The 22,503-nt window shown below is 39.0% G+C and overlaps 1 protein-coding gene across 2 annotated transcripts; it reads right to left on the reverse strand.

Moving 5' to 3' along the window:
* Nucleotides 1-5,669: 5,669 nt before the first annotated feature.
* LOC134427266 (carbonic anhydrase 3-like) lies at nt 5,670-20,757 on the reverse strand. 2 transcript variants are annotated; one of them, XM_063172960.1, is made up of 7 exons: nt 20,626-20,757; nt 19,534-19,731; nt 12,707-12,825; nt 11,783-11,875; nt 10,867-10,932; nt 9,831-9,986; nt 5,670-6,796 (listed from the first exon to the last, which is right to left on the reverse strand). In XM_063172960.1, exons 1-7 carry the CDS (start codon nt 20,669-20,671, stop codon nt 6,677-6,679), a joined length of 798 nt encoding a protein of 265 aa, XP_063029030.1. In that variant the 5' UTR covers nt 20,672-20,757; the 3' UTR covers nt 5,670-6,676. The 2 variants fall into 2 exon arrangements, with proteins under 2 accessions (XP_063029030.1, XP_063029039.1); XM_063172969.1 differs by lacking the exons at nt 19,534-19,731; nt 20,626-20,757 and adding an exon at nt 18,321-18,483 and having other exon boundaries at nt 12,707-12,839.
* Between the last annotated feature and the right edge of the window lie 1,746 nt (nt 20,758-22,503).

Raw genomic sequence — 22,503 nt, forward strand, 5'->3', positions numbered from 1 at the left:
ACCAGTGTTGGCCTCAGGGCTACATTACACTGCATAACAGCACTGTGGGAAACTCATCCTGGCCTGGCTGGAGTGAGCAAGACACTGGGGAGACACTGAACTATTTGAGGTGAAACCCATCAGCATCTCTTCCTAGGTCTGCCAGAATAAACAAAGGGATAGATGTCAGTTATGTGACTCGTATGTAGGGCAAATATACACTTAATCTTCTAGTAAATCACCTTTTTTCACACAAAGATCATCAGTGATCCCTAGAAGAACAGCTGCTCAGACACATTGGGCCCTGGCCTCAGAAACCTCCCACACCAATGTCATGAGTAAAAAGCTATAAAAGAGTTGGTCTGCCAGATTGGAGGGTCAAATAGCAGCCTGGAAAGGCATGTAATAGGAAAGAGTGTTCTGATGTTCATTCCTCTTTCTTAATGGCCTTATGCAGATGCAAATAGCTAGATTTTTTTAAAAGAAAAAAATAGGTGACCCTCACAAAAAATTAATAATTTCAATTACATTTTCATATTGCTTGAGTATGTGCTTTAGCTAAGAATTTGCCCTGGTTTCATTATTTTTATTATTTAAAATATATATATTGGAAAATATCATCTTCTGAAACACTTATCTAGAAAGTTCTGCCCACTATCAATCTCTTCTAAAGAACATAATTATTTTTATTTCCTTACAAGAGAACTAGAGGGGAGATAAGAGTGATTTAAAACCTCAGTAAAAAGGAACACAAATTTACTAGTTTCAAATAACAACCACTAAGCCCACTCTTCATTATAAGCCATCAATTAAATGCATTATCTCATGATTTGTGTTCAGCTCATATCTACAGAAATTGCATTATTACTGTATTCATAAATTTTAGAAAAACAGTAAGCCCACAGAAATAGTGTCTTTATCATCTTATAAGAGATAGAAACGTATCTGCAATCATGAAATTTCAGGTGGGCAGGCTTGTATTTTTCTATTCTTTATAAAGGCCATTTTGATTTTTAATACCTGACCAATTTGCTTATCAAAACAAAATGTTCATTTGTATATCCATATGTGCATACCTCTGGCAGTTGGCTCCTCCATGTTTGAATCTATTGGCCAAATTTGATAAAGTAAAAAATCATCTCAAAGTTTACTCTCCTGCAGGTTGCATGGAGCAGGCAAGAATATGGGAGGAGACCTATCCTTGCCCCTCTGGGGAAGGGCTATGACTTTCCTTGGGTTTGCTGCATGGCCATTTCAAAGAGGACAGAGCAATCGTTCCCACTGTCAATGCTCACAGGCCACAAAGGCTTCGGAAATTTGTGTGTCATGGATTTTACCCTCACTCACTCCAAAATGAATTACTTACAGATAGCATAATAATGTTTGCTTTCATTGAAGAAGTCCAAAATGCCAATCAATACCTAAGCAGTGAGGAAGTTTATAAGGGCTGGTTGGTCACCATGGGCAGTACTGACAGAGCATTTATCAGTTTGTCTGTTTCTGGTTTTGCCTTTATCATTAAAAGAGCAAAATAAAGACATGACACCTGAAATTGTGTACATCAGTAGACACAGTTTTTCTCCTGTTGTATCTGTGCAAGTATCTCTTCAGCTACTCTTTCTGAAGCTTATAAATTACTTTGGAACTGCAACCTAATTTACTGATTTTAATAAAGACATTTAGGAATACCATTCTGCATGTCATTTTACTGAAGGAGTTACCATTAGCGGAGTGAACCAAAATAGTCAATTTAATAGAAACTAGATATTTCAAGAGTTCACATCTACTTGAAGCATTTTGCTTGTTTCAATACATCCATCAAGGATTTAAAGCAGGAACCTATCTCATAAGGCACCTTGCAGAAGAAACATGATAGCAAAGGTCAGAGCATTTCAAGCAGGAACAGGACCACTGTTGAAAGGTTCATGAACTTTCAATTTAGGAGCTGACTTACCTTCCAGTATTCCTGGTCCAGACAGTCATTAAAGCAAGAAGCTCCTTCTCAACTGACAGTATTTCTATGCCCTTCTCAGCATTTAAATGGGAAGGAAGAAGTAATTTAGAGGTATTTTAAAAACTGGATAAATGAACTCATGATTTTGAATGCCCCTCCTACATGTCATTTGTGTGGGAATGCAGAAGAAAGCAGTGGAACAGTAAATAAAGAAATGCCAAGGATTTCTGCCTTGAACAGATGATGTCTAAAAACACGATTCTGTACAGTAATGCCACGTAGTAACATCCTAAGAAGTGTGGCTTGAATGTGTGGTAAGATTTAGTTCTAGAGAATAATAAAATCTAATTGAAGGATAGGTTGGAATTGCTACAAGAGAAACTCAAACTGAAAAAAACTAAAGAACAACCAAGTCAGAATAGAGCAAAGAACCAAATACTACATAGCAACAGCACTGGTGTTTAGAAAACATTGGGTACAAAGTCTGTTATTCCAACCATCTTAAAATCATCTGAGGATCTGTGTCTCATACCCTCACTGCTGCCATGTCCTTTCTTCCAGCACCAGCAAACATAACCTTTCTATTGTTTGCTAACATAATTCTCTTGTTCTGTCCTTTGGATTGTGTCATCGCCTCTATGAATCCTGGCTGTCTTTTTTTGTCACATTAAACACACGTAACTCACTTTGACTTTCAAGGTTCTTCACAGACTTCTTTCTCTTGACCTGTTATCTGAAACTGGGAATCCAAGTGCCATCTCTAGTCTCTGACCAGCAAGTGTGCTCTTAGGCTTCTAAGCAAGCATTTTCAAGCAAGACAAAGTGATAATGGCCCCATTGATATGAGAAAGAAGCATACCTGCTCCAAACTGAGGAGGTATTTTATTCTTGGAAAAGGAGGGAAAGGGAGCTGTTTCCTCTGCTACTTTATTCTGGAAGACAGCTAGGTGTGGCAGGCAGCCAACCATAGACAGGTTTGTTAAAAGCACACTAACTTCTCTAGAAGGATGCTTTTTCTCCTGATTCTGAAATTAGCTGTAGTTTCAGACAAAATACTATTGCACATTAATCAAAATCAGCAGCAGAATGTGTATTTATACAGCACATATGTTTTGTGTATATACTGATAGACACATATGTACACATATACACAGACAGACAGTAAGCTGTAAAAACACTGAGGCATAGATCTGTTCAATGGCAAAAAGGCTTTGAGGCAAAGAATGAAACATTTTCCAAAGCAAGCCAAACTTGATGCGTCCTGATGACCACGACAAGGGATTTGCTGCATGTCCTTCTGGATGGGTGGATTTTCCCAGCTGACAGACTGGAGTTCAGCTCCAGTGAGCTGCCACTGCTGCCACACAGCTGGGCAACAGGACAGAGCATCGGTCCCAATAATTGTTTGTGATCCCAGATCTGAAACTTGAGCAAAACAATTCTGAATTCCTCTCATGGTATTAACAGCTCTGCATATAGATTGCAAAATACTGTTTTATTTATTAATTTTAAAAAGGGCCTTAAGATCTCTTCATTTTCCTATAATTACTATAAAGAAATAGAGAATAGGCTTAAATTTGAAAATAAATCAGATTTAATTAAGTTTCATCCTGTTCTAAAGATTCGATGAGTAAATTCTACAGAAATATCCATCACCTGAATTTTTACTCTTCCTCAACACTAAAAACTATGTATATTTTTATGTAAAATTTTAGATTATCTGTATCTATCTCCTCTTGCTCACCTCAGAGAGCTCCCCAAAGTGAGACTGCAGGTTGATGGTCTCCTGCACTGCTGCAGACAGGTAACCCAGGATAACTTCTGTGATCAACATGTTGGGGCTGGAGAAAAGGCTCCCAATGAGAAACATAAGAAAGTGGACTCCCCACACATTTACCATGAATATCTTTTAGTTTGATGAAGTTTAGAAGGGGAGATCCTATCTAAAGTTAATTGTGGAAGAGCATAATCATATCTTTGGTGCTACTGCAGCTACCAATTAATTCCACAGCACTTTCTTGTTCATGTTCAAGATTGTCAATGACATGGATGCAGGTACAGCCATACCACTAAAATGTTTCAAGTTTTGGGAAGACTTGCAGCACCACAGAGCATGGTCATGTCATTTCTGAGCTCTGCAGTAGATGAAAAGTGACTTGGAGAAGGGGCTGCAAATGAGCTGTGCAGTGTGTCTGCATGTCTCATTTTGTTTCAGAGGGGCTGTTTCTAATTAGCACTGATGTCACCAAGTGTAGTCAGGTATACCTGGTATGGAAGTCAAATACAGTAGTAATTCATTGTGTTCCACCCCACCAAGATGAATACTGGGTGTCTTTTTTTGACCAGGTAGCTCTGAACACAGTGCTCCCTGCTCCTGTAGTGCAGAGCTGGATCACACAGTGGGAATGTGCAGGTAACAAGTGAGGTATGACGGATGTTACTACAACGTGATCTGAATTCGGTCATACCAGTGATTAATTTTTCTTGTACTTGGGGAAAGCTGCAGAGCAAGGGGTAACCTCTGCAGAATAACAATGAACACAGCCAGAGAGAGCAGGAAATTGCATGACACATGAGCACATTCTAAATGCTGACTCACAGCACCCCATATTTCTCCCTGCTGCCTTCAATACTCTCCCTAAACTCCTCATATATTCAGTTTACAGTGTGATTCACAGGGTCCCTGAAGGGCCCCCACCCCCATTCTTTGGCTTTTTATTTTCCTTCTACTCCTACTCTTTCCATTTTTCCCCTGATGCCTGCTGTACCATTGTTTTCTGGATCTGTCATCATTGCTTCCAGCAGTCCCTGAACATAGGAACAGGGTCTGTAAAACAATTGCCAAAACCCTTTTTCACACACTTCCTCTTATCTGCAGCTCTCCTGGGCCGAATTTAGTCTACTTTTTACTAATTATAAATACAGATAAAATGAAAACAACTGCATGGAAGAGTCAAATGACACTTTCTTTCGAGAGATTACTTGAGCTTTTAAGTTTCCAAATGAATAAACATGGGTCTGGAGGATGAGGCTTACCTCACCTGCATTTATAGCTCCTTTGCAAAGCATGATTGGGAAGCCACCATATCATTAAAAACCCCTGAGATTACATGTTCCAGATTTGCAATACCATGAATTGCAAGGAAAAAAAAAAACCACCTGCTATAGGACATGCAACTCAGTTTAATAAAGAACCTTATAAAACAACTTACCTTGTAACTCACAACAAACTAAGCATTTTGGAAAATCAATTTTTGCTTCAATTTTACTTTTTATAATGAAGGAACATTACCCTTCTCCCATCAGCAGGCTCAGCAATGTCCTCCTGCCCCTTAACATGGCAGCCAAGAATCCAGGCACTGCCACAGCAGCACATGCTTTGTATTTCCCGAGCTCAGTGATAAATTACCTTTCAGTTTAGTGAGTTTGGACACAGACTGAACTTTTCCACTCTGCAATCAACTTGTGAAATTGATTCATATGATGTTGCAAGAAAGCTATTGTCAGAATAGAGATGATCTCACTAAAAGAATAGATGTGGATGTCTCAAGGATGTGGCAATTTTGGGGTCATGTGAAATCAGTACTCTTGTAGTTCAAACAAATATCTGAAAAAGATACTGTGCATCATCAGTTTCTATAAAGATATAACACAGAGGACATTTACAGGTCTTTCCTTAAAATTCTGTTACTTTTACATGTTTCTTAATAGTAAAAAAACTACAGAACAAAAAATCTTAAGTAAATATATATTTTTATTCAACTTTTTAATGCAGAAACAGCGTTATTCAATTAGAGGCTGAAAACCCTGTTTCATTGTTCTTTGTGCCAAAACAAGAGACAAGAACATGTTGGTCAATTGCATTTTGATTAAGAGTCCAACTGTGGTTTCAGATGTTTATGCACAAACTTCATTGACAGCAGGATTGATTACATTTGTATATGAAACAAGAATTTGTCTCAAAAATAATTAAAAAGACTAAGGACTCTTCTTATTTTAACACCCTTTTTACACAGAAGAGCTATCTGCATACATGAATAAAATATATACGAAGGATACAAAGAGCAACTTCACAAAATTTATGTCACCTTGACTGCTGCAATATTAAAATGGAAATTAGTCTTTTAATAAAGAGAACCAGTTGTGACACAAAAAGAAATAGCTCTTCCCCCTTCCCATAGTTTTAACTACATATAACTCAGTGAATACAATTTTCAGAATAGACCTCTGTTTCACCTGTCCATTGTTTTAAGAAAGTAAAAATTTAGCTCTTTATTTGTGATTATAACAAAATTTCCTGTCCTTTCATATTTTACGTACCAAAGACCAAAAGAGTTTATAATTTCCAAGAATGCCTTGTGGATAAACTGGTGCAGCTCAGAGCTGGATATGGGTAATGCTGAAAACATCTACTGAAAAATATATGTCTTTAATGGTGAAAACAATTACTTCTCTTAACTGAAACCTCTTCAGCATGCAATCAGACAAGCATCAAGGGCCATGTGCTCAATAGGAAATTGTCTTGTAATTATTAGTAGCATCTTCCTTCTTCCTTTAAACTATTAAAAGCTAATATTAAAGCAGTTATGAAGAACCAACAGACTCTCTACTTCCATTTTAACAGTAGGATTTGCCTAAATAAATGTTATCCTCTGAAAGTGAAATTCTCATTCCACAACTCACAAAACCACCTCTTATTTCTAGAGGCTGCCTCTCTCAGAGCCACCCAAGAGGAGGCAGGTCCTAGAGGAACGACGCGCTCACCATCCTGAAATACCGCGGCTGAGTCGGGCGCCAGTTATCAACCAAGGGGTGATTGGGTTCGTTCTCGGCATTCTTGGAGAGGCTGCGGAGCTTTGCCATCTGCAGAAGAGCAAAAATTGAAGTGTGCCAATGGAAATCCTTTGGGATCAAATCCACAGTCCAACAATTAAACTAAGGAGGCTGGTCCAGCTGGGGAAAAAAGTCTCCTTCAAAGTTGTGAAGATGTCCTTCACCCCACCATCAAAAGAACTCTGAATAATCCAAACAGAAAAATGTGTCCTATTTGAACAGCATTGTGAAAAACAGTGTCATTTAGGCACTGTCTGCAGAACCATGTACAGACACAGAAACTGTGGGAAGCACTCAGAAAATGTGAATACAGCAGCACGTGCTGTAATAAACCTCTCCTACTCTAACCCTGCCTTAGTGCCTGATTGTTAAGAATACTTTAGAATTACAAGGTTTTAAAGCTGAATTATGAACTACTTGTTCATGTTCATGGTAGGTCTGCAGCAGAGGATATATTTTGTTGCAGTGACACAAGAAGTTCCTTATTAGTAACAGGAATCGGAATTTAAACCTGGATAAAGATTTGGTCAAGGTTTCAAATGGTTTGTAAACAAGGTCTGCAGCTTGAATCTCCTTGGCCATACCAAAGTATGTTTCCTTTTTCGAGGGATGCCATATGAAGAGTTCTGCCCATACTCATCAAGACTATTTAATAATCTTTCTGTACTGCTTTCTAATTTTCAAAGGATGCAACATGTATACAGATACCCTATATTCATTTGCTGTCATTACCCCGCACTGCACTAGACCCAAAGCACATCAGCTGTGATTCAGACACTTGAACCTGTCCCTGTTTGAATGACTTACTGTGAAATGCACTCACACATTTCCTATGCGTAACTTGAAAATGCAGCCCCATGCAAGGATGCATCTCCTTTGTCTGTCAGGAGCTTCAATATGCTGATGTATCCACTTCTCAGTACAGACTTCAAGGCCAATACAAGCAGAACTTCTGTCTAGGTTGTAAAGCCTAGGTTCACTGTGATTAAACTTGTTCCAGTTTCTGGACTGAGCTAGCTTGGGCATCTCAACATAACTATTCACTGAACAGCTCCGAAAAGCTGGCCATCTCAGTCTGCCTGAACAACAATAGGATCACATTTATAACCAGCATAATATGCATTCAATGGATTAATATTCTGAAATTAAATTTCAGATTTCAGATGAAGAATAATTAGTACAGGAAGAGATGAAAATTGTTCATCAGTTTTGTTAAAATTGATCAATTACTATTGGAGAAGGGTGCTGGAGTTTATTATTTGTGGTAGATCTGCTCTACTCAGTAAAAACCAACATGTATTCAGGCTACGATTACATAAAGATGAAAAAATTAGTCTGCAATTAGACAGAGTTATTCCACAGTTAAATTCCTGTTCTTTCATTAAAAGTAATCTGAGCAGCTAGGCCACCCACACTGTATCTCCCTGGGATTTCTGGTGAATTGATTTTCCTGCAGAGCATTGATTTGCACTTCCCCTTGTGGCTAATACATGGTTACCATCTGGCTGCAAAAGCATCCAAGAAATCCACTGCAAATGCACACACACTTAAAATAATCACTATTAATGAGGCTGCCATGGTACTACACTGTCTAGGATTAGAAATAATTGGCAACACAATCCTCTTATGAATATGTTATTTAGAGTGCAGGCACTCTGGAGTGAGGGAAGTATTTCTATTGTATTTCTAGACAATAACTCACACACGCTGCCAATTCTGCCTGAAAAGCAGCTACCTCAGGGTAAGAGCCAATGTCTCGTGTTTATGTAGCAATTTCATCTTTAACTAAAATGCTCTGTTTTTTCTACAGGAGGGACAGTTAAAGAACAGTCTGTATGCTTCCCGAAACTCACTACTTTTAGAACAGATGAGAAAAAGACCATGACCCAAACAAAACTGTAGTCAAAAAGTATTTTCATGAAGCTGGATCAATAATGTGATTAGTTATTTCTTTAAAAATGCATTTTAAATCAGAGATGCTCAATAATGACTACACTTTTCCTAATACAATCTGTAGCTGATCTTCTGTAATATAAACATCTAAGAAGATTCATTTTGTAGAAACCAATAAGACCGTATTTGTATTTTTAGCAGAAGTACACACTTTAAAATAGTCCCTGTATTTTAATTTTTGGATGGACAAGGAAACAGAAGGCAGAGCAATTCAATAAGCTCAGAAAATTAAGCCTTAAGTTATATGAACACATTACCATATTTCATCTATTGTCAGCTAAGTTTCTCATCATACCTGAGTAATATTACTTAAAAGATAAAGAGCCACTTAAATACAAAGTACTAGAAAATAAAAATACTTCCTTTTTGTCATAACATCCACATCAACGAATGCACTAAACACATTATCATCTTGAAAACTTAAAATGAGAAGTTTTGTGTCTAAATATAATACCTACATAATATGTCAGTCCCTTGATTAATGTTCATGTGCTTTGTATCCTGGAGCCTTGAAATCTGTGGTATTGCATCATTAGTCTGCTGACTAGAGGAATAACCTCAGGTGGGAAAACTGACTTGTGTGGTAAGAGTAGAATCATAGGCTGAAATGAGCTGAAAGAGGGCATTCAAATTCCTGTAAGTAGATTGGGGGGAAATTAGGATTGGAATTAACATGAAATACTTCTTTACAGCAAGTGACAAAAGAAGTTTTTGATATTAACAATAAATTGTAGTTAGATGATGTTGCTCCAGTTTGTGACAATTTAGCTGGTATGCCTTCCAGAAACAAGTATCAAGCATGTAATTCCACACTTGCAACTTTACTCTCATCTGCAATACAGGGCAGATAGAATCACCAATCCCCTAACATTTGTATTCTGATAAATGATATTTCTGAAAAAAAACTCTGACCATCTACACTGTGGTATGTTTTTACTGATTTAAAAAGCTCTCTGATGTCTGTGGACTTGAACTACCATGGTGTTGGATGTGGGGTGGTTCTTCACTCTCCTTTAATCCTGCAATTTCTCACAAATCCAATGACTGTTTTCCTTGTGAAAAAAATAAATTCAGGTTATTGTATGTAAATAAAATGAAGGGTGAAGTTTACCTGGTCTGAACTGACTATGATGGGCTCTCTAAGAATAATCCAGGTAACACACTCTTCACAAGGTGGAGTAGTGACAGATCCATGGTATGTCCAGTAGTCGTGAGATTTAGGGAAAAGAATTGAAGGATCAAAATTTGGAAAAGGAGCATTTTTCCCCTTTAAAATAAAAACAAAAACACAACAAAACAAAACAGAAAACGTCAACAAATCTAGCCAAGATTTGCTTGCAGCTCTGTTATTTTAAGAAACGGGGAGTGACTCAGATACTGCAAATGTATGAACTGAGGAAAGTAAGCACAGATCTACACAAGATATAATGGTGCAGTGAGACAGGGGGACTGAATGACCCTCACAGATGGGCGGGCCCAGAGAAGCATGATCAAACAGAAAACTCCATTATGCTGCTTCTTGTACCTCAGCTAACTCATGTGAAGCAGCATCCAGTACCAATGTGTTTCACTCATTTCTGTGCAGAAATACTCCTCCTTCTGGCCTCCTTTCTTATGGAAATTCTTTCTATCTATTGAATATTGCATTAGGTCACCATATAATAAAGTGAGACAGGTACTGCTTTTATAATATTTGCGCTAATAAAAAAAAAGACAGCCTATGAAGTGTGAGATTTATCACATAATGTTATCTAAGACACAAATGTCTAGTCGGTGGCATTTCCAGAGATCCATTAGGCAGCCTATATATTAAGACCAAATGGGCCAATTTCTAAATATGCCCTTTATTTGGCACTGCCACTGAGGCAATAAGGTTACATGCCTAGTTTTTAGGTGAGCAAAGACTGGGTAAATTGCTCATTTTCACCAAACTCATATGCCCTGCTAAAGTCAAAGAAGGCTCTTACATAAATGGAAGAAAGGACTTTTCATGTTAAGGAAAAGCTTGGTTTTAGTCCCAAATATATTCTAGAAATGTTGCAGAGCAGAATCTGAAAATTAGGAAGTCAGACATTGTTATTCTTTTTTTTTTTTTTGTCCTGAGACTTTGAGCAATCTTCCTATAATGAAAAGCGCAACATCATTACCTTTGTTTTGATAGCATTTATTTCTTCAAGAATTCTCTTCATCTCTGGTTTGGGAGTTTCCCCTACCTGTAAAAAACAACATGTGAGCTAAGCAAGGAGTTCTGCTTGACCAGGTTTCTTCTTTCTACTATTTTTCTGTATGAGCATCTATCAACTACAAACTTATGAGCATCTATCTAAACATCTGTCAAATATAAAATTATAATGTATTAACCCAACCTATCACCCCTACCAGCTTGGTAAGCTATGTCTTCTGTCTGTTACCTCTGCCTTTATCTCCCAACAGATATTATGATACAAATGGGGAAATTGTTTCACTACAGAAATTTTAGCATAACACGTAATTTCACAACACACATTTCATGGTCAGATATATTGTTTGCAATTGCTGATCTCAAAAAAGACATCCAGCGTTCCATCTCTAGTTCTGTGTCTAGTGAATATGAATTAAACGAGAGAGAGCAACAGCTAATATTTCAGGCTCATGCTGCATGCCCCTGAAAGGATTGGAAAAAAAAACGATGAGTAATATGTATTGCCTGTGAGATATTTTGTTTGAGAGAAAGTTCATGAAAAACCTAGAAGAGATACATGTCCTTGAAATCTGTCCCCAGTTAGCAAAAAAGACAGCTGACTGCTGTTGGTGAGAGGGCTACTTCTGACACACGTCCCCATTCCATGAGCCACATAGTGACACAATAGCTGCAGGGACAAGTGTGTGTAGTTTTGGATACCACTTGAGATAATATGACTCATGCTCTGTAACTTGAAAGGGATACATTACTGAAAGTCAACCCCTTCAATGTGGTAGGATCCCTAGAAAATATACCCACCAGAGAGTTTTGGCTTTTTTTAACCCTCTAAGAATAGAAACTTCATAGTATCAATGCAAAGAAGGGTTGCACGCTCTACTTACTTGCAAAAATATGGCCAAAACAGCAATCCCATCAGTTCTCCTCTTAGCATCAAGGTAATTACTGTATTTGGGATTCCAGTGTAACAAATGTAGCTTGAAACAGAGGAAAACATGTAAAAAGCCCCATTATTCAACAGCAAGCCATCAGAAGGCTGAATTTACAGTTCTTCACATAACTGTGTAAGTTTGAGGGAAAAAGGAATGATAATGAGGTCTTCCAAAAAAAGAGATGAAAAAGGGACAGCAAAGTCATCTAACAGTTATATCTAATCATCTAATTGCATAATTATACAGTTTGCTTTAAAATAAACTATAAATATCTGAATAAGAAATTGAAAAAAAATAACTGTAATCTCATCTTAAAGCTGAAGAAAAGTTGCTGAAGTAATCAGGTAGATCATGCAGTTCAGATATCATCTACTGATATGTGACTCATTTCCATTTGGCATTCGAATTACAGCAATTCTATCAAAGAATCCATATGAATGTTGTTCATGTATATTACTAGTCTACATTTCTCATGTTCTTTACAATCCTAAGGTGTTCAAGAATCAAGGTAATTCATTCTTCCGACCCCTTTCTATCAGTGCAATTTTATACTTCTACTATAATTCTGTGTTTTCAGAATACTGTTTTAGGAAGTTTGGACTGCAACTGAGTAATTCAGTCTTGCTGTGCTGTTTCACACCACACTGGTTTGAGAATATGGAAACCTTCATTTCACACAGAATTCTTCTTTTCTCCTGCTGTGAGAATGACTTCAACCTGATTTATAAGAATCAATGGGAGTAAGAATAAAAAGGCACAGATAAATAAACAGAAAGAACTCCCAGAAAAACAGAGAAATCACAAATTTTATCCCAACAGAACAATAGTGTCAAATTTTATTTTACGCCCTGTTTTAAAGCAAGAAGTGAGTCTTACCTCTCCTGCATACCTGACTCCATTCACGACATGCTCCGAGCCGTGGTCGTCAGACGAGCCCCAGTGGAAGTGCAGCTGCCGCAGCCTGTAGACTCCTGGAAGTGGCCCACCTCTCAGCACTGCAATTGATAATCTGCAACAGCATCAGACTCAAGGGTCTCCCAATGCTTTTAAATGAAATTCATGTATCTACAATATTTACTCATGTATTTACATATTTGCTGTACAGATGCCCTGTGTTCTGAAAATCCGCACTGATTTTAGACACATGTCAGGCAACTGCCTTCTGCCATGCACACCTATAGGCAGAGGAGAACTTTTGTGTCTAGGCTTCCATTACAGTCACTAGAGATCCCTGATTTAATTCAGCTACATGAATGTGTCCCTGGAATAGTCCAGAGACATCTGGACAGGACTGAGAGATCTAGTCCAGGATCTGTGGAAGAACTGTACATTCTAAAGCAATATCTGGAGGCAAGGGGAAATAGATTAGGTTATCAAACATGTCACAAGATGCCTGTGTTTGGGTAACTGAAGTAACCCCTAATTGAACAGTCAAGCCTCTAGAGTAATTCTGCTTACCTTAAAGCAGACACTCAACAGACTGAATTGCTCTCTGGATTCCTTGAACTCCAACTCTGCTGCCTCAAATGGTAGTTTAGATATAATCCACCAACTTTTAAAATCCCACAATAAAACACCTAAATGTAGATGTCTTAATCTCCCCCTGAATTGAATCTAGGATTGGCTGATGTGAAAGTACACAAATATAACCAGGATTAAGATCAACTACTGAAGTGCTAGATGATAAAAAAATTACCAGAAAACACTACAAAATTGTGTATCTTACTGCAGGCTATGACTTATTTATTTAAAGAGTTATGAAATCACTGATGCTGCTTCTGCTCTAATAGCTGCTCCCTCCAGTTATGGAAGAGGAGAAAGAATGCAGAAAATAAACCAAAGAAAAGCAAACACTGAGAATGCAAGCTATTTTCCTAAAGAAAAGTCCAGCCAGTGATTAATGTTTCCTAAATATTGTTACCATTTATAAATAATACTGTAAATGAAGGTGGTCTATTTGAAAGAATCAGTTAAATAGAAAAACATATTTACATTCACCAAATACTAGAAGATACTTAATTCTCATTCACTTTTTTTGAGGATCGAATCTATAGCATTCCTATAAAACTTTCAGCAGTTCCCAAGAATTGGTCTTTATATGCCAAAGAAAAATATCCTTCAATCTGAAAATAATTCAATCCATTATCATCTCAAGAAATACAGCATTAGGAGTTGAGCAAGCTGTTTTTCTCAACAAAATCCTTTTACTTCTTCCCACAGACATTCATAACTGCAGTGAACACAATCAGGGTAAGAGTAGTAGCAGACAAGGCCATCAATTCTCCATTAGAATAGATCTGTAAGGCCAAGTAATCCTCTTTAAGGTAAAAGTATGTAAATATTTCCACTGATGGGCCATCAGCAGACATTTTTGTTTGGGCATTAGGTGAAGCTCTGCATCATCTCATGCCAACACATTCCTGTTTTACTCATCTATAAATAGGCAGCAACTTTTACTTAGCACACTTTAAGCAGAAAGAATGATGCAAACAACATCTCCTGAAGGATAAAAAGGTATTTCCTTTCTTCTAATTATCAGTGTGTAGTATTAAACATATAAATACATGAAATGACACTGTAAGTAAATGAAATCTTCCTGCATTTTAAAAAGGGAAAAATAAACAAAAATAAACAAGAATTATGTTCTCCAATAATTAAAACACTAAAAATTTCAAACTATGTCTGCATAGCTCAAAATTAGTAAGGTTTTTTTAAGCATGTGCTTTGGAACTTAAATTCTAAACATATCTTTATCCTCTTGGGCTTCAATACTATGTAAATAAAAATGCACAACCACATGACAGAAAAAGAATATAAAATAAAGTTTATAAAAGAAGAGATGGTGTCTTGACATTATTTTTCAGCAATGTAAGAGGGAATTTTTCTGACAATTATTATACAGGAAATGTTCACCTTAAATATCTGAGAGTCATGGCAGAATTACCAAAATCTAATTTGCCCAGGTGCAGGAATACACAAAACAGCTCATGAAGACAGGGGAGAGAAATATTTGCTTCTTTTTGGTGCCTTATTAATGCAAACTCTCATCCCATTGCTCAGTGACTGACTCCAAATGGGTTTGCACATCACCCTCAGTGACCCATCAGTGCCTGATATCAGACATAAAAATGTCAGTCTGTCTTGCTCAAATTCTGTGCTCCCCACACATCCACAGTGAAGAATGATCTATCACGGAACAATCCTACATGGACACACACATGGACATCTGCTCTGGAAAAAAGCTCACCTTTATTTGATCTGTCATCAGCTGAGCAGCATGAGACAAAATGGGCTAAGAAAAGAACAGGCTTTTTTTTCACTTCCAATGTAATCACTAGGGCAAGTGTTGCACACAAGGATGTAACTCGGGCAAGAAAACCCTGTCTCTCACTCTGTGACACAGCAAAAAGAAGGTGTCATGCAGTTGAGTGGAGATGGCTGCTCCAGTCACTTTATCTCAGCTAGCTGGGTGCCCTTGATAACAGAAAAGTAACAAGAAGCTTTTCAAATATGTGCATCCACTTGCTGAGCAGCTTCTGTAGGGATCTGGTTGTTAATCTGTGCTAGTGTCAATTGTCATCTGCCCTCACTAAAAGTAGAACTGGCAAAGTTATGCCTATACAAAAGTCTTCCCTGTTTGCTGTAAAGGCAGGTGAAAAAACCCACAGAGAACAAAGCAGACTCATGAGACACATCGTGTTTATAAACGTGACAAGAAATGACTGTTCTAGGAAGATTTATGATCACACATCCTGCCAAATCCATAAAATGCACTGGTAAACCCCAATGGAATTAAATTAGCAATGTACTACTGTATGACAACTGAAAAGATACATTACCTTTGTTATGCTGCTTCATAATAGAATCTAACAGTGCAGTACAGAACCCACAGCTGTTTCACATCAGTGTCACATTCTAAAAGTCATAAGAAAGCCTCTGCTCAGAAGAGGATCTCTGCACTAAAATCATCCAGCTAACTACAGGGATAAAATGTGTTTCCTAAAAGCTTTTGGAAATCAAATTTCTGTTCTCACTGAAATATTTTTTAAGCAAGCACTGAATAGATACGGACCACCTTTGTATGCAACTTTGTACTCTTTTAGAGAAGACTGGGAAAGAGAAGTGTCAGACAGAAGTCTGTCAGCTTGCCACCCACCCTCACCTACACTGTAACACATCTTTGCCAGTTTTGTGCCCCTGGATCACAGCCTGTTCATCAGTAAGCTCCCAAATCATACTCATTTGTGATCTGTGTGGCTGCCCCACCTCCAGGGGCAGAAGTGTCAGTCCTCTGTGTAACTGTAGCCTCAGCAGGCCCTTGACTAGAATTAAAAGTCAAGCACTTTTAATTCTAACAATGGAAATTCAAAGGTAACAGAAGGTCAAGCCCTAAATTCCCTGTACCCAAGTACAGGAGTTCTCAATACCTTCATGCAGACATGACAAATGACAGACGTGTTATTACACTGAAGGAAGAACTTAACTTTGCTGCCTTTTGCCTTTTGCAGTGCAGCCATTGAGTGGTACCACAACTAAAAAAGTACTGGGATTTAGTGGTGCTTTTTTTGTAACAGCTACTGATTTTCTACAGTGTAAATTCAGCAGAGAAAATGTTAAGTAACATTTTTCAGGAATCAACCAAAACTAGAATGTCTATGGACAGATTTCCCCTGGTTTAATTAAAGTTACTAGGATTTGTCTTCACTCTATAATACCAGTGAAAAAAAAAGAATGTTTTATTTACCAGAAGTTGATAATGAAAAATTTCATTTGCAAAAATAAATGAGATTTCCCACAAAGTGGCATTTGAGGAAATGCTGGCCACAAGCCCTGGCCATGCTAAAAGAGCCCATTAGCAACAAGCTCTGACTTCTCTAATTTTTTTTTTTTTTTTTTTTTTTGGCATCATCTACTTTCAAAGCCACTTTTTCTTTGATAGGAAAGATTCTGAAAACAGCATCAAGGTAAGCCTGTAAGAATGTGTGCCTGCAGTGAGGTACTCTGAAAGCCAGTAAAAGAAGAAGTAGGAATCTGTTTGGTTGATGAACGTCCATAGGAACTGCCAACAAAAACAACAAACAAAGAGGGAAGATGAAGGCAGGTATCCATGTGACCTTAGTGTATCTCTGTCCAGCTGCTCTGTCAGGGTTCCATTACCAGACTTTTGTATCTTTACTGTTTCTCAAATAATCAAACACTGGTGTAAGCATCTAACCAAGGTATTACAACAATAGCCAAATAGTCATTAACTTTAAGGAAGTTATCTATCTCAAAGAGCATCATGACAATAGTCCCACCAGCTAGAAGCTCTCAGGACACTTCTCTGATATGAATATTTTATGAATTTTAGAAATAAATGGATTATGATAGTGGAAATAAGATTTCAGCCCCAATTCAAATCAAAAATGGGTCACTGCTGGATCTAAAAGAGTATCTGAATTGCCAATCAGGCAAAAAAAACATAGCAAACATAGCAGTGGTAGGCTGCCAAAGTACCCAAGTTCTGGTGTGTTCTACTGAGCCCAGCTACCTAGAAGGTTTGATTTCAGCTCCCAGTTCTTTCCTCAATTTTCACACTCCAGCCCCCACCTGCAATCATTTTACAGTGCATAAGATCCATCTACATGGATACAATAAGACAGAAAACTGAATCCACAGAAATCCATTGACTTGTATGGATAGGCAGCAGAGGAATGATACTGCTTCTACAGCAACTTCATCTGTCAGCAAAGTCAGCAAAGCTTTCAATTTTGTAGCAGATTCTCAAAGTAAATCAGACTTCATAAACAGCTGGAAATAAATTCTCCAATTCCTTCCACTAAGCTAACCCTAAGCATAAAAGTAATAAGGCCTATTTTCAACATAATACCTGAATCACATTGGATGATATTCATACTTCAATTGTTTGAATTAAAGAAACTGTCCTCCGTTGTGAATTCTTCAAGTGTTCTTGGCAGGATATACAATGAATGTAAAACTTGGAGACATCCAAAGTAATTGATTTCATCACTCACCTTGGCAATTTATTCAGCAATCTATTTTATCCAAACTAATGAAAATGTAGACAGAAGTACAGATATGGGTATGACCACTATAAGTGAAAAAAGCCAGGAAAATAAATGCTTTGTTTTCTGGTTAAATCAGAAATAATTCAGATAGAGAGTGATAGACATATACACAGACATAGAGAGAATGAGCATCTTTGTCCAAAGGAATAAAAGCTTCATTCCTATATGATTGCTATTGCATATGTATGTTTTGTGCAGCTGGTGGTTCTTTTACATAAAAAATAAGCCATTGTACATATCCTAAAAAACTGAAAATGTGTTCAAGTCAGTAGGAGTATGCACAGTGGAATTCGTCCTGCAATTAGCATTATATTAGAGAAAGGACACCACCCACAGACTCTGCAGGCAATGGTATAACAAAGGAGACATAACAACAAACACTGAATGTTTCTTGACTTCAAAGAGTTGAGATATACACCTACTTTTTTTGCAGTGAGTCGCTTTTTATTTCTGAGATCAAAACACAACAGTTACTAAGCAGTTCATCTGAAAAAAAATTCAGAACATTCTGAAAACTTCCTGTTCTTTGTGGTGAGCATTGCATCCATGCTGTAGATTGCTGTGCCTGGATACTCCCTCCCATTCAAAATCTGAGTTATTTTCACAATGCTTACACTTTTATTTTTATGCAGAAGATGCAACCATTTGCTGTTCTAACAAATACAACAGATGGTAAAAAATGGTAATAGTCATGGAGATCTCACATGCCACAGCTACATTTCTTTACTTGTGTATCATTTTATCTGACATTAATAATATTTTTCTTCAAATAACATTGAAAATTTCCACTTTGCTAGAAAAGTTACAAAACTCTTGATTGCACAGCAGTATTTGAGTTTTGATAGTATATTAACTAGTCCAGCATACATACATTTTGATCATCGGTTTCATGAAACCCAACTAATTAGTTAAAAATCTATTAAATTAAATCCATGTCTGTATATACTTAACAAGAAACAATCTATGAGTAAGATTTCTCATAGTAATTAGAGCTGTCAGTCCTAGTCATATAGAAAGTGTAAGTTTCAATGCAGATAAGAAATAAGTCTGTACACTGTATGCTGTCATAGATGCAAGTGGATAAAAGCTGACACAATTAAATTTATCAGCCCTATAATCTTCACTAAGACAAAACCCCATTAATGCCAAAAAGAGCTTCAACTGATTAAATACCATGATGTTGTGGCAACATCTGGCTTGTTACTTCATTTATCACAAACTACATGGATAGAGTTTTTAAATATTGTAACTTAAGATGTTCTGCAGGGCATCTCAAATAGGCAAAATGGAACTCAGTTCTCACAGAAAAAGTCTGGGCCTCCTTCATCCTGAAAAGCAACACAACTGCAATGACTTTCTCCAGCCCCAGAAATTTATCTTACACCTTAAATCACCCTGTACCAAGTTTCTTTGCGCCTCTCTCCATTCCCTGGGATTTTACTGATGAACTTTAAAAGGAGACTCAGACTTTGTCAGCAGCAGCAGCACAGGGTACCCAGTCATAGAAACCTGTAACATCACACACAGGCAGTACACAGCATCCTTCCAAGAGCCTGAAGAGTCAGAGCAGGCTCTGCCATGCAAATTGAGAAACAGTCACCTTTATGTAATGACAGAGATGAAAACAAAACCGACCTGATCTATCGAACGAATCATCAAATACAACTCTGCAGGTTTTCCCGTTGTTGAGGATGGTCTTAGCTGCACCAGGATCATAACTAGCAAACCATGGTAGTAGAGAACTGTCATAATGCACCTCTTTGTTATTGATTTCAATTGGTGACTGATGGCGTCCTTTCGCAAAAGGGTAATTTTTGTGCCACTGATCTGGTCCTACAAAAAAGTACAGAAAAGTATCGGGAAAATCTTTTCCAGAGAGATATGAATTATACTTGTTACAATTAACACAAGCTTGGCTTTGCTTAAGTATAGAACATAATCTAAGTGCATTAATAGCAAGTAATTGCCTAGTTGTTATTCATGCCCTGTCAAGAGTTTCATTGTATAAAAAGCAACTAGATTGATTTCTAGCTGGAATACTCGATACTTAGAGTCCTTCAATTGAACCTAAACTCTTACAGCAACCTCAAGACTGACAACTAGGAGAATGATAATATGCCAAGAAAGAAAACCAGAGGTATATACTCCAAGTCCAGCAGTGGCTAGAAATGTGATGGGATATACCCAAATGATTGAAATATGAGACCATGTAGCCATATGGAACGAGAAAAGGCCCCTGAACCCTGGACATGCCAAGAATTTGAAACGTGGATTTAATTATCATCATAGTTTTACCAAGAAGTTCATGTGGAAAAAGCCGGACCAATGCTGAACTGTTCTTCCTGCAGCAGAGGAGAGAGCGGGAACAAGAGACCACCAATACCCCAACCTCTCCAGGCAGGCGGGGCCTGCAGCCCAGCACTGCTCTTCCTGCATTAGGGCTGGCCTAAATTGGACATATTGCTATGCCCAATTTTAATTTACACTAACAGTAGGAAAACTGACTTTATTTAACTCAAAGACCCCCTGCCATTGACCTCTCCTTCCGCCAGCTTCGCCTCTTCCGTGCCTGAGAGCGACAACCGAGCGGCCTCGGCCCCGCCGCCTGCAGAGCCCCGGGCCCGCCTGGAGCCCGTGTCCCCGCCATGCTCCCTCGGGAAGCGGGGTCCCCGTTTCGCCCCGGTTTCGGTGCCGGGAGGAGCGGGCCGGGCGCGGCCCCCTGCTCACCGTTATCGCTGTCGTAGCCCCAGGGGTAGTAGTTGGGGTTGATCATGGTGCGGTGCCGGCGCCGCGCCCCAGCCTCTGCCGGCGGCTCTGGCAGGACGGTGGCCTCGGCTCACGGCGGCTTTTTATAGACTCCCGCCAAATCCATGCCCGTCCCCGCCGCCCGACGGAGCCGGGAGGGCCCCGGAGCCGGGGGCGGGGAGCGCGGCGCTGCCTCGGACCGCCCGCCCGCCTCGCTCCCGCTGTCCCCCGGGAATGCGGGGGAAGGAACCGGCCGGGACAGCGCCGGGAATGCCCAGCGCGGGGAAAGGGCTGCCAACGCCTGCCGGGGAGATGGAAATATAGAAAAGCACGAATGTCCAGCACTAGGCAGGGGCAACGTAGGAACAGTTTTCAAATTCAAGTGAAATAGGTGCGCATCCATGCGCCAGCCAGGGAGCTTTAGCTGGGCTGGCTGCTGAAATGAAGCGTGCAGGTCCAGGCAGGCTGGCGGGGCTTTTCAGGGCTGTTTGCAGAAAGCCTCTTTTGGCGTAAGGCCTGCGCGGTTCCGAGGGGCTGGGTGTCTCCCCAGGAGGCCGCGCTGGAGCTGTTTCCCTCCTGGTGTGTGGCACAGCCCTGATCCAGGGGCCAGCAGGGGGTGAGGGGATGAGTCCAACACTTTTGTGCAAATGGCTATCACAGGTTCGCACCCTTCCCTAGGAAATTCCCGTGTATTCGCCTGGGTTCCAGCGCTGCTCCCTGCTGTGCGGTCTCCTGTTGCCTTCATAAACAGCTTCGCTGCAAAAATTCAGTGGTATTAATTGCTCCAGCCTTTAAAAAGGTGCTGCTTCCTCTACTGCAATGTTTCTTGGTAAATGGAAATCATTAAGATAGCTGAAGATCCAGTTCCTGCCAGCTCCAGATAAAATCGTTATTATCAAATTAAGCATAGGATCTGTTTGTTTTGCTTCAGCTCTAATTCTCCTTTCATTTAGCAGGGTGTTATGCATCAGATTGCACTTAAAATTGTAAGCATACTTGCTAGCAGGCATGTGTTCCTTATGTGACACACAGAAATCAAATGACTTCTAAAAATATTTGTTATTCTGGCACACAGAGAATTGCCAGATGAGATAAAGACAGAGGTTAGCACCAATGGTGTAAAATCGATGAGGGGCTGACTAAGTAGAAGAAAAAACACTAGATTGAAAGATGAATGACTGTGATTTAAATTTTAGAAGACTTTCTGTATAAGAAGGATTGAGCTTATTTTACTTGCTTATAATGAAGTGAGGTAAAAACATACAAGTTGGTTGAAGAAAAATGCAAATGGCACAGGATGGAAGTGTGGAGTCATAGTGCAGAAAAAATCAGTATCCCTGAATGTTGTGTAAACGACAGTGGGTCATACTTAGTACCTGAAGGTGTTACACGGTGGTCTTGAATCATAGCCCTAGCTGAAAGATTTTTTCTGGTATGAAGAGGAAGTGAAAGAGAAGGAAGAGTGGGTCTGTTGGTGATAACATGTCAAAAAGTATTACCAGGCAGGAACTGCTCACAGAAAAACCCAGGAGCAAACCAAGGACATGTCCCTGGAGCTGAAGAGACCCTGGTGTGACCTCTGAGACAGGTCTGTTGGCCTCATGGAGCTGAATTACGATGAGTTGCAACAGGTGCAGGGGAGACAAGGCCATTAAAGAGCCTCTTTTATAAGATGAGACTATAAAAGCTTAGTGTGCTTTGCATAGCAAACAAATGTTAAGAGGGTAAGTGACAGCTGTCTTTCTATGCACTTCATCAGAGAGGTAAACACCAATAAATTGGAAGAGTTATTGAAGCTAAAGAGAAGCGTTAGCTAATGAACAATTACATATAACTTCGCCTTGAACAATTTGAGGCAAG

The sequence above is a fragment of the Melospiza melodia genome, chromosome 1, assembly GCF_035770615.1.
Source record: "Melospiza melodia melodia isolate bMelMel2 chromosome 1, bMelMel2.pri, whole genome shotgun sequence".
Classification (NCBI taxonomy): domain Eukaryota; kingdom Metazoa; phylum Chordata; class Aves; order Passeriformes; family Passerellidae; genus Melospiza; species Melospiza melodia.

Bases quoted from the DNA above. Each gene is read 5' to 3' on its own strand.
- LOC134427266 (XM_063172960.1), bottom strand. From the start codon at position 20,671: ATGATCAACCCCAACTACTACCCCTGGGGCTACGACAGCGATAACG. The intron at 12,826-19,533 runs GTCGGTTTTGTT...TATCAATTGCAG, and splicing joins TGATTCGTTCGATAGATCAG to TGCTGAGAGGTGGGCCACTT. The intron at 11,876-12,706 runs GTAAGACTCACT...CTCTGTTTCAAG, and splicing joins GAGTCAGGTATGCAGGAGAG to CTACATTTGTTACACTGGAA.